This window comes from Natator depressus, chromosome 11 (assembly GCF_965152275.1).
Source record: "Natator depressus isolate rNatDep1 chromosome 11, rNatDep2.hap1, whole genome shotgun sequence".
Lineage (NCBI taxonomy): Eukaryota > Metazoa > Chordata > Testudines > Cheloniidae > Natator > Natator depressus.
In genome coordinates, this window is record NC_134244.1 from 70,941,714 (window position 1) to 70,959,331 (window position 17,618).

Here is a 17,618-nt window from a genome sequence, read left to right on the forward strand (position 1 = left end):
GTCTGCCCTGAGGTCAGCACTCATGGTTGTGAGCCAGACAGTGGGACAACCTCCCAGTTGCAGTGTAGACACACCTTAGTGTGTCTGTACCTCACATCCCCACCTGTAAAATGGGGGTAACTAATGCTTCATTACCTCACCAGGTGGCTGTGAGGTTATATATAGTCAACACTGTGAGGTGCTCCAATAATACAGTAGTGAGGACCAGAGATTGCAAGAAAACTACACTCCATGGTCGTTGGCTTTAACAGGGGCTGGCAGCACACTGCACTGGTGTTGCAGATCACCTGAAAGTAAAATTGTGTTAAATCAAACACTTGTCTTGTACCTGAGACACTCCAAACAATATTGCCTCAGATATGTACTTTTATTGCTCCCAGTGTTGTAGTGGCATATCTACTTCTGTATAACAGTGCTACACCACATACCTCTGCTTCCTGCAACATTTACATCCACTTCAGTGCTGTATAATTTCCCGGGATACAAGGCCGAGAAGGTTAAAACTCCAGCTGTTTGTCTGTTTGTCTGTAGCTATTTTCAGGGATTCCACATAATGCGATCCCTATAAATACAGTTTCTTCTAGCGAGGTGGTTAGTTGAGCCTTCAAAAATCAGTGCAGTTTCATTCATTTCAGTGGAATAGTCTGAGATGTTTTGAGACAGAAAAGTCTTGCAGTTAAAAAAAAAAAAGCTGTGAAATGTGGAATAAATTCTCTTTTGAGATCTCAATCCTTGGCAATAAAATTTCGGTGTCATTCTCATCAGGATTCTTATCAGATTTATCCTAAAAATAAAATCTTTGTGTTATCAACATAAAGATATTAGTTAACACAGATTATTGGTTTTCATAATGAGCATTTTCTGTTCCATTTGTGGCTTTCTAATAGTGCTGATAATTGTAGAAATTAAATTGCCTACTACCAATGTACGGTAGAAATTGATAGCCATACTGTGAAGTGGAAACCAGTATTATTTCAACAGAGTTTATAAATATCCTGCTGCAATTATTCATTTCTTGCTCATTATCAATCACTGACTAATCTTGCTCTTGATTTCTGTGTCCTGACCTTTTCATCCACCGACCATCCCCCTTAAAAGGGAGTATGACACACATGAAAATAGGTGGGGCTTTGAATGCTGAAATATATCAAACCCTTCCTGTTGAAAAGTAATGTATACAACAAGATTGCTGGGACAAACATTCAGGAGATTTTGGCTGAGCACTCTACACTGGTATGTCATTTGGGGTTGATTTTCAACAAATGCCTTTTGAAGTCCAAAGAAGAGATGGCAGTGGTTCAGGAAATGTACTTAGTAACTAATGTACTTTGTAACATTTTTCTTTTCTGTTTGTAAGCTTTGCTTTTTAAGCTAAGTGTCATGATTAGACTGATGCAAATTGGCATTAGAAGCATACATTGAACTGTGAGAAACATTTTTGTGCATTAAAGTTTTCCTTGTTTAAGTTGAGACCAAGTACAGCTCAGTTTAGAAAATAGTTTGAAATGCTGGAGTGAAGTATTGGAGACTTTTTAAAAATACCATTTTAAATGTAAAAAGAAAAGGAGTACTTGTGGCACCTTAGAGACTAACAAATTTATTTGAGCATAAGCTTTCGTGAGCTACAGCTCACTTCATTGGATGCATACTGTGGAAACTGCAGAAGACATTATATACACGTCTTCTGCAGTTTCCACAGTATGCATCCGATGAAGTGAGCTGTAGCTCACGAAAGCTTATGCTCAAATAAATTGGTTAGTCTCTAAGGTGCCACAAGTACTCCTTTTCTTTTTGCGAATACAGACTAACACGGCTGTTACTCTGAAACCTGTCATTTTAAATGTAATTACCATTTCTAGTTACTTCATTTAGCTCCAGGTACAAAGATTTCACTGGAATGTACTTATTGCTGGAACTGCTACGGAATTCACAGTAACATTCTTATGGTTAAGATGATTATTCTGTTGTTTAGCTGGTGGTATAATACCTTTCAAACTTGCCTGTTAAGAAGGCTAAACTGTAATGGAATAGCCCATGCTATAAAAAGCTAGTGTTTTTCCATAAACATATTGCAATACACTCTATAAAAAAAAAGAAGGAAACATATTGCTTTAGCCAGTTGGACAGTTCTCATAGACTGAAATTCTGTATTTCATACTATTCTATATAATTTAAATGTGCGCAATACCTTTATTTCTAACCAAAACATGATTATGCGTATTGAGCACTTTATATGAACTATCCATAATTAGTTAGCTGCTACATTTTTCTCACAAGCTCTCTAACAGTGATAGAAATCAGACCTCTTTGAAACCTAAATTAAAGGTGGGGCACAGGATTTGCACTGATTCTGTGTCCTCTCAGACTTTGTTTAGTTCTGCTGTAGCACAGCAAATCTTTTAAATTATTTACAAAGACAGCGAGAGAATTGAAATCCTTTCAAGTGTTGAATGAATAATTTAAGCTTTCATTTCCATTTAACTTCTTTTTTTAAATGCAGTTATGTCCATGGTCACTTCTCTGGGTGTTAGATTTATTGGCTGCGTTTTATAATGTTGGGTTGCTTAATAAATTTATCGCATAAATACAGATGAAAATGCATTTCTCCCTGTGGAGTTTTTACCTTGAAATGTAGCTTTAAAGGAAGCTTTACCCTGAGGGGAAATTCTTGAAAGTTAAAAGCATTTGCTTTACAGGGTTGTGAGTTGGAAGTTAGTGGGCCAAATACTATCAGTTTTACTCAAATAAAAGTTCAGCCCTGGTGTAATTATATGCTTATCACATAGGGGTAGTCAAGATTTTTGGAAAAACTTGCCCCAAATAGTTATTTTGTCATGTCTTTTATATAGTTCTTATGTGCTGTGAAATTTTATCAGATTAAAAAAAAGATTTTGGCATATGGGTACCTCCCATCTAATTAATGATGGCTAATCCACCAGAAGAATCAGCCTGAAAAGCAGGACCTAAAGAGTTGTGGTACCCTCCTTTTTCTTCTGCTTTTGTATTTTTGGATTGAATTTTGATGTAGTCTAGGCGTCCGGTTTGGGTTCCCTGTTCTACCACCATAAATACAGAGTCGTTACTGCAATAGAGTTACTTTGGATTTTAAACTGGGAGCAGATTTTGGCCATTGTAGTTCGTGTCTGTGGCTGGAAAGAGATTATCTCACTGGGACAGAACACCCGTAAATGTGAAGGATCTGTGTGAAATGTGTGTGACTCATAGCCATGTGAAGAGGTTTGTGTACATTATGTGCAAAAAATACATTAAACCAGCATTCAGGTTGCATAGTCAAGCACTCATAAATTAGGAAATGTCAGCATTCGTCATCTGTGCAACTGTAATTTGGCCCCCACGCGCATATGCACTAATTACATGATAGCATAATATTTTTTCCACAGGACCCCTTCCGCATTCAGTGCACAGGATGGCTAGTGCTTCCTGAATTGGTAGCTATTAAATATTTCTTTTTATCCTCATCTTTCAGTGTGTTGGCCTCTTGCCTTATTGACTCTGCACCACCAAACCCTCCACTGAATCCAGAATTATTTAATTTCCTCCTTGGCTTTTCCACGGCACTCGTCTCTGTAATAATCGAGTGCTTAACAAAGCCCCTCTGAGGTAGAGAGGTATCACCATTTTATCGATACTGAGGCACAGAGAGATGAGACAGCATTGTCTAGATCATCTGCTATTTTGGGTGTCTGATTTGAGAAGCCTAGGACCTGTTTTTCAGAGTATTTAGCATTTTATAGCACTTCATATTTCAGTCTACAGGTCCCATTAACTTCTGTTGCTGTTATGAGTGCTCAGTAATTTGTGCAAATCTCACCTCTGGGTGTCAAGTTGGGCATCTATAGAATAAGGATCCCACAATTAGTGGTCACCTGTGAAAATGTTTGATTTAAGAGGGAGGGATAGAATCCAGTTCTCTAAGGTGGCTTTCAGCTGCCTTAACCAAGCACCCTTCCTTTCTCTTCCTGCAGCACCCTGCCTCGTTCACAACACATTTTCTACCGTCTGCAGTAAATGAGACAGGAGTCCTTCAGGCAAGTCTCCTTCATTGCACAGCCCTGGTACATCCCACACACAGGAGGAGGCCAGGGTTCTACAAGCAATAGACTCAGTCCCTACATCACCCCAGTTCATCCCCAGAGCAGATCCATCCAGTGCACGGAATAAGACAAGGGGCTTGTGGGAAAGTATATGATCATGCAAGTAAGACTAATATAATGCGTGCACACATGGGCAGACTGAAGGTTACATAGACAACCTTAATTCTAGCAAAAACAACGAGGAGTACTTATGGCACCTTACAGATTAACAAATTTATTTGGGCATAAGTTTTTGTGGACTAAAACCCACTTCATCAGATGCATGGAGTGGAAAATACAGTAGGAAGATATATATACATATTACATGAAAAGATGGAGGTTGCCTTACCAATTCTAACGAGACAATTCAATTAAAGTGGGCTATTATCAGCAGAAGGAAAAATCACTTTTGTGGTGGTAATCATTGTGGCCCGTTTCAAACAGTTGACAAGAATGTGTGAGTAACAGTAGGGGGAAAAATTAGCATGGGAAAATTGGCTTTCAGTTTGTGTAATGACCCATCCACTCCCAGTCTTTATTCAGGCCTAATTTGATGGTGTCCAGTTTGCAAATTAATTCCAGTTCTGCAGTGTCTCGTTGGAGTCTGTTTTTGAAGTTTTGTTGTTAAAGAATTGCCACTTTTAAGTCTGTTATTGAGTGTCCAGGGAGGTTGAAGTGTTCTCCGACTGGTTTTTGAATGTTATAATTCTTGATGTCTGATTTGTGTCCATTTATTCTTTTGCACAGAGACTGTCTGGTTTAGCCAATGTACATGGCAGAGGGGCATTGCTGGCACATGATGGCAAATATCACATTGGTAGATGTGCAGGTGAATGAGCCCCTGATCATGTGGCTGATGTGGTTAGGTCCTATGATGGTGTCCCTTGAATAGATATGTGGACAGAGTTGTCAACGAGGTTTGTTTCAGGGATACGTTCCTGGGTTAGTGTTTTTGTTGTGTTGTGTGTAGTTGCTAGTGAGTATTTGCTTCAGGTTGGGGGGCTGTCTGTAAGCGTGGACTGGACTGCCTCCCAAGGTCTGTCAGAGTGAGGGATCATTTTCCAGGATAAGTTGTAGATCCTTGATGTTGCACTGGAGAGGTTTTAGTTGGGGGCTGTAGGTGTTGGCTAGAAACGTTCTGTTATTTTCTTTGTTGGGCCTGTCCTGTAGTAGGTGACTTCTGGGTACTCTTCTGCCTCTGTCAATCAGTTTCTTCACTTCCCCAGGTGGGTATTGTAGTTTTAAGAACCCTTGATAGAGATCCTGTAGGTGTTTGTTTCTGTCTGAGGGATTGGAGCAAATGTGGTTGTATCTTAGAGCTTGACTGTAGACAATGGATTGTGTGATTCTAGCATTTCCAAACTTCTAAGTGCTTGTCTCTTCAAACTGAACATTCGTTTGCAGTAGATGCTTGTATGTAATTTCCTAGATTTAAAAAACCAAAGATTTAAAAAAACAAAAAATTGCACCCTGTGGAACTATGCAGACCCCCACGTGGGTCATCAGCATCCCTGCAACATTTAGAGGTACTGTTCAACCCCCAGCACAATCTTATACCAGTTGAGCTAACTGAGCAATCAATAGCAGTAGCTGGTTGTTACTCTGTGTTTGGATCCGCCATTAGAGGTGAGTGACACACTTTACCAGGGAGTTTCACAGCTGTTCGCTAGACAGTGGAGCAATGTTGAGACTTGGGATTTGTTGGTTCTATACGGGTTCTGCAAGGGAGTGGTTTCCAGTGGTTATAGACTCTTCTGCCCCCAGGTACCCCCACATCTGCTGTCAGCTCCCTGCTTAGCTCCTCCTGAGCATCAACACTGACAGCATTGAGAACACAGCCTCCCTGATCTCAGTTCCTGTGTTTGGTGCCACAGTGGCCTTTGGCAGCCAGGAGGAGAAACAATCATAGGTTAACTTCAACCCTGATTGGGTCCTGTATCCCTGGGCAGGAATGTGTCCAGTACAGAAGGAATCTGCAGAGAATTTAGTTGCCAAACTCTAACAAGCATCCACTGAATAGGTGTGAACTGTTACTTTCATGGGGATAGCAAAAGACATATTCCGAATACCAGAGCAACCTCCGCCAAATGTCAACCCCCTGTTCCAAAGTATGGAGGTGATAGGGCTTCTCCGTGAAAAGATTGTGTGGATGCACTTTTAAACGTGGGCACTCTTTGCTCCATGGCACACTTCCGTCCATTGAATAACATGCACCTGACACCTGTGGTGGCTCCCACTGAAGTTTTGCCATTATCTTCACCATTTTGATTGGCAATGTCCAGACCCACAGTGAGAAGCAGGATACTGCAGGAAGATCTTGGTTGGCTCGAGAGAATCTTCGTGGGAAACAAAAGCAGTTCTGTCACTGAGCCACCCTACAATTGCACTTCAGTGGAGATTTTGTGCTGTTTGCAACTAAGTGTTTTTTCTTTTTCTATTTGGGTGGGGATGGGGTGGAGAGAGAGGATGTGAGTGGCAATGAAAGAATCCTTGAGAATGTGGCTTCATTGCAGCTGGGCTGTCAGGGATGTGAAGGGTTCTCCAGTGGCCCTGGTTCTGGAGGGTGAATCGCTTGCTGTTTCTGCAGAGGTGAGAGAGTGGAGGAGGCAAATACCATCATCCTGAAGCCCTTATGGAAAAATGTGTAGGAAACTTGGTCTCTGGTTATGCATAAGGAGTTGATACTTGAGCCACAATTTGGACCAGAGTGACTTCCATAAAGAACAGGCAAGGAGGATGTTTGCTGCCTGTAATGTACACATGTAAGGTCTGAATGTGGCAGGTTGTCAGACATGGAGTATCCTGGTTTTGTCGTCTGACAGAATGCAGATTCCATGTGCTAGTGTTACTTAAAGGTAACTTGAAATTATTTTTTTAAAATTGGATTTGTAATATAAATAATACCTGATGGTATGTCTCTTGAGCTAGCTTGTTTTATCGCCTTCTGGGGTTGCTTGGATCATGTGCTGAAATGGTATTTCCAGGCAATCTTACTGCATTCATTGCTGTTTTTTCTCTCCAAACTCATGAATAAACCACTTGCCAGTTTTCAGTCACCAGAAGTCATGTGCCTTATCACACAGAAATGAGTATTTATTATTTACTATATAGAGGTGCTAAGTGACACCGTGGTGCTCTCCACACACAGAGGAGTCTATGGTCCCTGCCCCGAACATCTTACACTCTAAATAGTCCCAGGATGGAAAAGGGAAGTAATATTGGCCTCATTTTACGGATGGGGACTGAGGAGCAGAAAGATAGAGGCACTTAAGGTCACACTTGAAATTTGCGTCTGAACTGGGAATTGAACTAGATCTCCTGAGCGCCAACCCAGTGCCTTAACTACAAGACTAGTTCCCTTTTAGAAGGGAGAAATAGCTTGTTTCATTGCAAGGTGCTAGGTGCCTTGGAAATAGCTTAGATACTTGCAACTAAAATTTATATTAGTGTTTTTATTTTCTGAGCTTCTGAATCTGGTTCAAATATGCTCACTGCCATTGGGACCAAGTTCTTATTCCTGAAGGTGGCTTAGTGAAGTCATAGTTAAAGCTCTGTTCTGGGGAGCCTGGAGTACATACCCATCCATCCATTTCAACTTTCTCAATCCAGCAGTGTGCCCCTATGCCTTGATTCTAACTTCAAAGCCGCTTGCTATTGCAGTTCAAGGTCCTTCTGACCAGATTGTGAATTATGCTTAGACGTGGCATATTAATACAGTAATTTTTATAATGAAGAGAGACTAGAATGAAACCATTAAATATCTTTTCACTATAGAGATCAGAGAAGATTGTCAGAAACCCAGGTGAGGAAGGATATTCTTGTTAAATAGCTGGAGTAGGATTGAAGAGATCTGATTTCAGTTTCTGCCTCCATGTACTTCGTCTGTGATGTTGAGCAAACTCTTTGATCTCTCTGTGCCTTAGAATACTTTCTGTAGGAATAATTCCTTTTGTCTGGTTAGACAGAACACTCTTTGGTGCAGCAACTGTTCTTTTTCTGTTTGTACATATGGTGCCTAGTGACACAACAAGGCTTTAATCTCTGATGGGACCCCTAGACACCACAGTATGTGAATTACTACAGGACTGCACAAGGTGCTGAAATTTCAGCATCTCTACAGCTATACATTATGGAATATATTACACACTTTCTTTGCCGAAAGGTGTTAAGTCAGTCCTGGGAGGAAAACCTATTTCTTTCAATACTCTGGCATGAGGGATTTTTGAGGTTTTAGATATTGCATTTCACATTCCAAAAGCCAACTAGAATAACAAATCCACTAATACAGGATTTGAATGGAACCCAAAGCACCAGGTGTGATCGCAATTTTTTTTGGTCTATTTTGGGGGGGGGGAAAGGCTAACACTAATGTTGATCCCCAAAATCCTTCTCTTCCCCCATAGGCTGGTGGTGACTACTTTAAGTTTGCATGGGCACCATGAGAAACAGACGAAATGGCACTTTGGAAGGTTCAAAAGTTCTTTACTCCAGTATATCTCGCAGCACAGATGTGTCGTACAATGACAGTGTAAGTATCTGGTGCAATGCATTTCCATGCTACGTGCGTGGGTGTAGTCTCACTTGGAACTCTGCCACAGTGACAATTATGAATTAGTCTCATACACAAGGAGGAAGATGTATAATGGTCTTGCAGCACTTTTTCCTTAAAGAAAAATACAATTTTATTCTGTAGCCAATGGCCTCTAAAGCTACTGTAAAATGTAGTAGATAGGTCAGTGTCACAGAATGCTAGAACATTTTTTTAAAGGACTTTATCACAGTTCTGGACCTTCCCTGAGCAGCAATAGAATACTGCCAAATTGTATGGGTAGGTTTCCATTATGGACAAAGTTAAATTAGAATGAGTCATGGTCTAATTTACCACGTGAAACTAGATGTCCAGAAATGAGAATTTAAAGCACTACATCCTCCCCCCCTCCGCACATCCTGGATTCCAGGGATTTTTCCTTCATGCCAATCAAGACTCATTGGCTCTGACCCTCTGCTGCCTTGCACTTTGTGGAGTTACCAGATCAGAGTAGCTGTAAAAAATCCTTGCAAGGTGATGGACTTTGGAGCCTGGATGCTGTGGGTGGCTGCAGATGGGCTCCTAACAAGTGTGAGGTTGGGGGTCTCCCATAAATTATTTTTCATACTGCCAAAATGATGAATTATTAATGTAAAATCATATTAGCTTTGTGCTTTGGTGAATAGTATCATCTCTGAAAGGGCACTATACTTTGAAGTATAAGTATTAGATCTCCCATATATTTCAGATGTCCTTTAGGTTCCTATGCTGGGAGCATATAAAACCAAGAGAATGAACTTGTCTGAAAGAGAATGAACTTGGGCAGGCGTCTGAAATGGAACAGTGCAAAAGAAGTAACTTTCAAGATGGGCCCATCTATTTCAGTTGGATCCAATTCTGGATTCAGAACACCCCAAACTGAAACATGTTCAGATCCAGGGTTTTGGTCTGGCTCATAGGCAGGGGGCAGCTGCAAAATGTGACATGGGGTCTGTGTTTAGATTCTGTCCCACCTCCTTCTCTCATAGTCTAGGGATGTTCAGGACTGGGTGGGTTTGGTTTGGGCCCACTTTTGAATAAACACTTGAAGTTTAATGCAAAGTCGATTTTCATATATATGGATCTCTTGGTTTGAAATGCACATCAGACTTGAGGTCTTTCCAAGTGCTTAGCAATGGAAATTTTTATTTCCAGTAGAATTTTTATCCAGGCTTCTTTCCTGGTCTAAATTAAACTCCCCAGTTAGCAGCAGCTGCACAACAAGGCCCCAAACAGGCTGTGCCTTTAAGAACTCTCGTATGGTTAAAGGAGAATTCCGCTGTACTGAAAAGATTCAGATGGCCATAGAACTAGTCGCAAAAGGGAGTAAACTGCTATGGGCTGCAGGCCTTGTGTGTGGGGCCATGTGCACCAAGGAAAGAAACTGTACTTCAGAGGGACGTGACTCCCCTCCTCTTGTTCCAGGTGGGGAGTAACTTTGCTACTCGTCCATAATGGTAGCAACCTACTACATCCCTCATCCTGGCTGACGTGTGGGCATGGGCCAATTTCTGCCAGTTCTGCCAACTCTCTGCACACTTGCTCATGGGGTTAGTAGCAGGTATAAGTGCCTGCGCCCAAGGCCAGGGGAGGCTGTGCAGCAGCATACAAGGCAGGGGTGCAATCAGTCTCTCCTTCCACGTCTGGAGCCAGCACAGTCCACGCCACGTTCTAGCCCTAAGCAAATAAGAGTAAATAAAAGACAAATAAAAGCATTTCATGATCAGATAGGAAGCTCCCACTTTGTTAGTCTCTGGAGGCAAATTAGGTGCAAAAGAATTAACATCTCCATAGAAACAGCTGCATATCAGACAGCTTCCAATCATTCTAAGGCAAGGTATATTGTAGTGTTAAACACTTGGTGTGTTTAATTTAGCAGAGTTTAATTATTAAATTAGAATTGGAAGTTACCTTAAAACAATCTGGAGACTCTTAATTCCACTGGGGTTTGACTCGAGAGACTTAATCTCCTACTGGGGCATGCTGGATTATATTAAAATAGCAAGTGGAGCTGGCATCGCTTTTGGTAGGGGCTAAGGGGAAAAAGGGTTTGTTTGGAATATTGGTGATACGATTTTCAACACCATTTAGCAGGTATGGTTACCTGTGATCCCATAACATTTCTAAAGGTGTTAAACCAGGTCTACATTAGGTGCTGAGTGGTGTTCAAAATTGTGGTGGAAGTGGGGGCTACTTTGTAACTTCTGGATATTGACCTAGTTATTGGGATGTTTGTTGTATGAACATGCTGGGTTAAACCAATAGAGCTCTTATAGAGCAAAGAGGAAGATGAAGCCATGTTTCTAAATGTGAGCCTGTGTAACCCACATACCTCCTGGGTGTGGCGTTCTGTCCCATCTAGTGGCACAGAGACCACTTAGAGAGCAATTAATGAGTCTGCTCTACAGCCTTAGCTAACAGCCAGTTGGCTATTAGCTCATGAGGTAGAGGCTCATGCACTAAGCTCCAGAGGTCCCCAGTTTAATCCCACCTGACGACGACCAGAGTCTGTCGGCGTTACACCTGTCCCCAGCATGCGCTTAAGGGACAATGCAAGAACTGTTTGCTTTGGTGCTCATCATGTTGTTAAAAACACCTTTTTCCTGATCTAAACAAGGCCTACTAGGACATGCTGATAGTTATTCATTAAATTTTTTTTAAAGTTTCTGTTTTAGTATTTCAATTGTAGTTAAAGGGTTTAGCTATCGCGTGCCGTACTCCTGAACAGCTGCGTCCACACAGGCCCTGATGCTACGTTGCGAACAAATGAATTACAGTGAATCACTGCAGTTTTCCTTTAAATGCCAGTGTAAGGCACCTGTGCTACCTTTAAAGAGTTTGCAGTGCTGGGAGTCACTGAGCTAAAACTTTCCCTTTTAATCTTCCCCCAAAGGATTTGGTCACCTTCATTCAAGAACATTTTAAGAAGAGAGAATGTGTCTTCTTCACAAGAGATGCCAAGTCAATGTAAGTGTAACCCTTCTGCCCGTCAGAGTTGGCAGCAACAAGGGCCGGGTTCAGTATCTAGGGGATCCATTCCAATAACACAGTGCAAACCGGCTCGAGCCCCCACCCACTGTCCTGGGACAAATATATACCACCCCCGCTGGGCGCCTCCAAGAGGCAATACTTCCCCTCTCGCAAGCACAGAGTCTGAGTGTAGCAAAAAGCCTTTTAATAACAGAGAGAAACAATGTGGCATTATGTTGGGGAAACACCACCAACAGGATTCATAACACAACCCATGAGCAAAAAACCCACCCCAAGCAAATTGGGGCATGCCCTTTCCCTTGGGTTCTTGAGTCCAGCAACCCCAAATCACCCAAAGTCCCAAAAGTCCAGTGACCCAAAAGTCTCTGTCCCTGGTCAGGGCAGCCCCAGAGTTCGAAAGTTTATCTGCAGAGCTTTACCTCCCAACCTGGGTGGAGATGGGGAGGAAAGAGAGGTAAGGGGCACCTTACATGATCTGAAGCTGACCGCCCCACAGCTCCATAGGCCTTCACTCTGCTCCTCCAGCCGCCCCACAAACTGCTTCGCTCAGCTCCACTCTGCGGCCCAGAAGCAGCTCCCGCCGTCCTATGAACTGCTCTGCTCCGCATCCCACAAGCAGCTCCCGCCATCCTATGAACTGCTCCACCAGCCTGTCCACAAGGCACTCCAGCCGTCCCACAAACTGCTCCACAATATATCTTCAGGCTCCCCCACTACTTAACACAACACTCAGTGATTTCAGCTCTTAGGTGAATTCAGCTTGTAGTAGGGGAGCCTCAGTGCTGGTGCACCATTAGCCCAAAGTGAGCTCAGCAGCCTGTGACTAGACTCCTAATGGAATGAAAATTAGCTCTGATATTCTACAGTGGAGAGAGGAGGAAGTGCAATTAGCATGTAAGGCCCTCACCAAGGGGCCCATACCACCAAGTATTAATACTTGTCCCCAGCCTCTCTCAATTCACAGAGTTTTGGAACCCATGACCCTTGCCTAGCGAGTGCTACTTAGTTGATGGTGAGTCCCTCCATCATAACAAAAGGCCAAGTACAGTTCCAAGCACAGTTCCCATAATCAGGGTAATAACAATTTATTCTTCCTGCCCCAATAACAGAGACACTGGGGATCCCACAGCAGCCAAAGTGAGCATTTGGGCAGCTATGGCCTCATTCTAGGCGGGGTGGGTGTGCCTATGCAAATGAGATGAGCCCCTGAAGTTCTTTTCCAAAACTTGCCACACCTCACCACCAGATGTCAGGGTGGAGCTCATCCTGACACTGCTTACATCAGCAAATACTCTGAGCTTTGCTTTTTACGGGAGCGGGAGATAGTGCTGGTTGAGAGCAACGTAATGAAGTAACAGTCAACGCCAGTGTTAGGGTTTTGGGGAACTGCCAGTGCACTTCTTCCTTGTGCACCCTCGTCTTCTAAGTCTCACTTTTGCCTTCCACAAATGCCTTCAATCTTTTTCTTTTCTCCCCTTCTCTAGTCCTCCTCCCTGTGTTCTGGTCATGGTCCGGGGGAGGCCTGATACAGCTCTGGTTATGCTTAAGAGGTTGGAATAGCAGATTTTACTCCACCCTCCAACACTCTGGCTGGGAAGAGAGAGCAGGCCTCCAGCCTAGTCTACTCTGGGAAGTGAGTTTGATAAATGCACTCAAAGAGCAAGCCACACAATCCCACTTTAAAGTTGGGATGGTCATGCAAATGGGGGGCGCACCCTGCCAGCAGGCATCTTCCCTCCCCATCAGCAGATTCCATGGCTCCCAAATGCCAGTTTTGCATACAACTAGCTGGATAGCATAGACATGGGGACAGAAGTGCTCATGGCCAGCACAGAAGCTTCTCCTTGGTATTCCGAATTTAAACTGATGCAACAAGGATGAAGAAACAGGGATCAAGGGACAAGGCATATCCAGGGCCCTAATGATTGGCTGGGTGTTGCTGAATGTCCCAACATCAAGTGCTATGGGAAATAATACATTCAGTTGTTATGTTGTCTGGGTCAGAAGTACCATTATTTTACTGGCAAGCATCCCATTGAAGTGAATGGGGTCTAGTGGGATTGATGTGAGGTGGCATATTATTTTTATTATTATTTGCATTACCATAGCACTGTGCTGGGTGCTGTATAAATCCAGAACAAAAAGACGGTCCCTGCCTCAAAGAGCTGACACTCAAAGTCTAAAACAAGAGACAACAGATGGATACAGACAGAAAGGGGAGTATTGGTCAGTATGATAGGCAGTGGTCTCAGCACACCTGTGGCCTAGCTGTTCTAAAGTTTTTGTAGGTATCACAGAAATGGAGAGTTTAAGAGGGTTTTGAAGGCAGATAATGAGATAGCTTTGTGGGTGTTGATGCTTGGGAGGAGCTCCCCAAGAGGGGCAGCATGGGGGAAAGCATAAGGTGCTTGTTTGAAAACTCAACAAGCAGGTGGTGAAGGCTGGTATCATGGGCCAATCAGAGATGGTGGTCAAGGGGATGGGCCTTGAAAGTGAGGGTGAGCTACTGTTCAATGTGATAGTGAAGAGGGAGCCAGTGGAGGGATGCAAAGAGAGGGGTGATATGGTCAAAGCAACAGGCTAGGAAAAGGATCTTGGCAGCAGGATTCTGAATGGATATGAATGGGGCAAGACTGCATTTGTCAAGGCCAAAGAGAAGGTGGTTGCAGTAACTGAGACACGAGCTGAAAAGAGCCTCAATAAAAGAATCTTTCATCCCCAGTAGCATTCGGGCACTCTTTACACTGTATGTTTAGAGGGAACTAAGTTACTAGAGAAATTCAACAACGCTCAGGAATTTCATAGGTTCCAAGACCAGGAAGGGACTATTATGATGATCTAGTCTGGCATTCTGCATAACACAGGCCAGAGAATTTCCCCAAAATAATTCCTAGAGCACATCATGTAGAAAAACATCTAATCTTGATTTAAAGATTGTCAGTGAGAGAGAATCCACCATGACCCCTGGTAAATTTGTTCCAATGGTTAATCACTCTCACTGTTAAAAATGTACGCCTTGTTTCCAGTCTGAATTTGTCTATCTTCATCTTCCAGCCATTGGATTGTGTTATACTGTTCTCTGTCAGATTGAAGAGCCCATTATGAAATATTTGTTCCTCATGTAGATACTTATAGACTGTAATCAAGTTACCCCTTAAATCTTCTTTTTTTGTTAAGTGCTAAATAGATTGAACTCCTTGTGTCTGTCACTAAAAGGCATGTTTTTGAATCCTTTAATCACTCTCATGGCTCTTCTCTGAACCTTCTTCAATTTATCAACCTCCTTTTTGAATTGTGGACACCAGAACTGGGTACAGCATTACAGCAGCGAGCTCACCAGTACTAAATACAGAGTTAAAATAACCTCTCTGCTCCTACTAGTGACTCCCCTGTTTAAGCATCTGAGATTCTTATTAGCCCTTTGGGCCACAGTGTTGTGTTGGGAGCTCGTGTTCAGCAGATTTTCCATCATGTTCCTCCTCAAATCTTTTTCAGAGTCACTGCTTCTCAGGGTAGAGTCCCCTATCCTCTAAATATGGCCTATGTTCTTTGTTCCTAGATGTTTACATTTATATTTAGCCATATTAAAATACACCATTGTTTGCTTGTGTCCAGTTCGCCAAGCAATCCAGATTACTCTGTCAGTGACCTGTCACCATCATTATCTACCACTCTCTGAATTTTAGTGTCATTTGCCAACTTCATAAGTGATGATTTTATGTTCTCTTCTAGGTCATTGATAAAAACGTTAAATAGCATAGGGCCAAGAATCGATCTCTGTAGGACCCCACAAGAAACACACCCATAGGATCATGATTCCCCATTTACAATTACATTTTCAGACCTATCAGTAAGGCTGCTTTTAACCCATGTAATTGGTGCCATATGAATTCTATATCATTTTAACTTTTTAATCAAAATGTCATGCAGTACCAAGTCAAGTGCCTGACAGAAGTCTAAGTATATCACATCAACTTTATTACCTTTATCAACTACACTTGTAATCACATGAAAAAAGGATATTGAATTAGTTTGGCAGGATCTATTTTGCATAAACCCATGTTGATTGATTGGTGTTACCATCCTTTAATTGATTATTAATCTAATCCTGCATCAGCTGCTCTACTATCTTGCCTGGAATCAATGTCAAACTGAGAGGCCTATAATTACCTGGCCATCCCATTTACACTAGTTAAATATTGCCACAACATTAGCTTTCTTTCAGTCTTCTGAAACTTCCCTGGTATTCCAAGGCTAATTGAAAATCAATCTTAACAGTCTAGCAAGCTCATCAGCCAACTCTTTTAAAACTCTTGGGTGCAAGGTATCCAGACCTACTGATTTTAAAATGTCGGACGTTAGTAGGGTGACCAGATAGCAAGTGTGAAAAATTGGGATGGGAGTTGGGGGTGATAGGTGCCTATGTAAGACAAAGCCCCAAATATCGGGACTATCCCTATAAAATCAGGACATCTGGTCACCCTAGACTTTAGGAGTTTCTGCTTAACCTGTCCTGAGATACTAGTGGAATGGAAAGAGTGTTATCATCACCCTCATCATGATATGACTCCATCATCTGTTTTTTCCTCTCAAACACAGACTTGAACACGTCTGCCTTTGCTGCATTTGTATTGATAATTCAGTTATTTCCATCTAGTAATGGATCAAAACTACTATCAGGAAACTTCTTGTTCCTAATATATTTTAAAATCTCCTTCTTATTGTCCTTTACTGTGCTGGCCATAGAATTCTCCTTGTGTCCCTTTGGTTCCCTTTTACTACAATTGCTAGCTTCTGATTTATATTCAGTACTATTAATTTATCCTTTCTTCCATATGTTACATTTTTATAGCTACCTTTATTTTCCCTCTATACCAGGTAGTTTTTTTTAACCAATATGGCTGCCTTCCTTGGTTATGGCTAGTAAAGTGTTCTTAATCAATTCCCACCTATCATTCAGATTCTTCTGATTAAATTTTCCCTTTTTCTACAATTGCTAGCTTCTGATTTATATTCATTACTATTAATTTATCCTTTCTTCCATATGTTACATTTTTATAGCTGCCTTTATTTTCCCTCTATACCAGGTAGGTTTTTTTAACCAATATGGCTGCCTTCCTTGGTTATGGCTAGTAAAGTGTTCTTAATCAATTCCCACCTATCATTCACATTCTTCTGATTAAATTTTTCCTCCCAGCTGAGCTGGCTTATAATTGTTTTCAGCTTGGTGAAAGTGGTATCTCAGCTACAGTTGATTTGTTTAGCTCTGTGATCAATTTCTCTTTATCTGTCAAGGCAACATCTAATATAGAATTCTGCCATGGTGGTTGCAATACTTTTTGAGTTAGGTAGTTGTCACTTCTAATATTTAGAAATTGCAAGGATATTTTAATACCAGCAACACGAGATCTACAGCGTATTGAATTGAAGCCCCCATGATAACACAGCTTCCCCCCCCCAACATTATGGGTAGGTGCATAGAATGTAGCTGCATCACTTCATGAAAGCATGGGGCCTGGCCTACACAGTTCTTTGTACCAGTTTAACTCTGTGTTAGGGCTGTGGGCTTTTTTAATGCTGAAATGGTTAAATCGATAATCCCCCTGGCGTGGATCCAGGCACACCAGTAAAAAGGTGCTCATATTGGTGTAGTTTATTCCCACACGTTTACAAGAGTGAACCATAACAATATAAGCATCTGCATACTGGTATAATTGTGCCCACCCTTGAGGGTTGTAATGCTTTAGCTATGCCAGTATCTAAATCAGTACAATTAAAGCAGCACAAACATGACAGTAGGTAAGAAATTTAGGTCAGGATCTATTTGCCCAGGCTGATATTTGGTCAGGACTCCAGGGAAAATTAATACCTTATGTGCGTAAAAACTAAACTTGTCAAGGCCTGCTGGATGTTTTTAAGCACCGTGACTTTGTCAGGATTTTGGCTTTACATCTCACCTAAAGGCA

General features: G+C 42.0%; 1 protein-coding gene across 1 annotated transcript in view; it reads left to right on the forward strand.

Annotated features, from left to right (window-relative positions):
• TRPM8 (transient receptor potential cation channel subfamily M member 8) overlaps positions 1-17,618 on the forward strand; it is a 116,349-nt gene that overhangs the window by 21,311 nt on the left and 77,420 nt on the right. Inside the window, exons 3-4 of the mRNA XM_074968163.1 lie at positions 8,498-8,622; positions 11,555-11,628. Of these exons, the coding sequence (XP_074824264.1) occupies positions 8,524-8,622; positions 11,555-11,628 (173 nt within the window). The 5' untranslated portion in view covers positions 8,498-8,523. The remainder of the gene's footprint in view (positions 1-8,497; positions 8,623-11,554; positions 11,629-17,618) is intronic.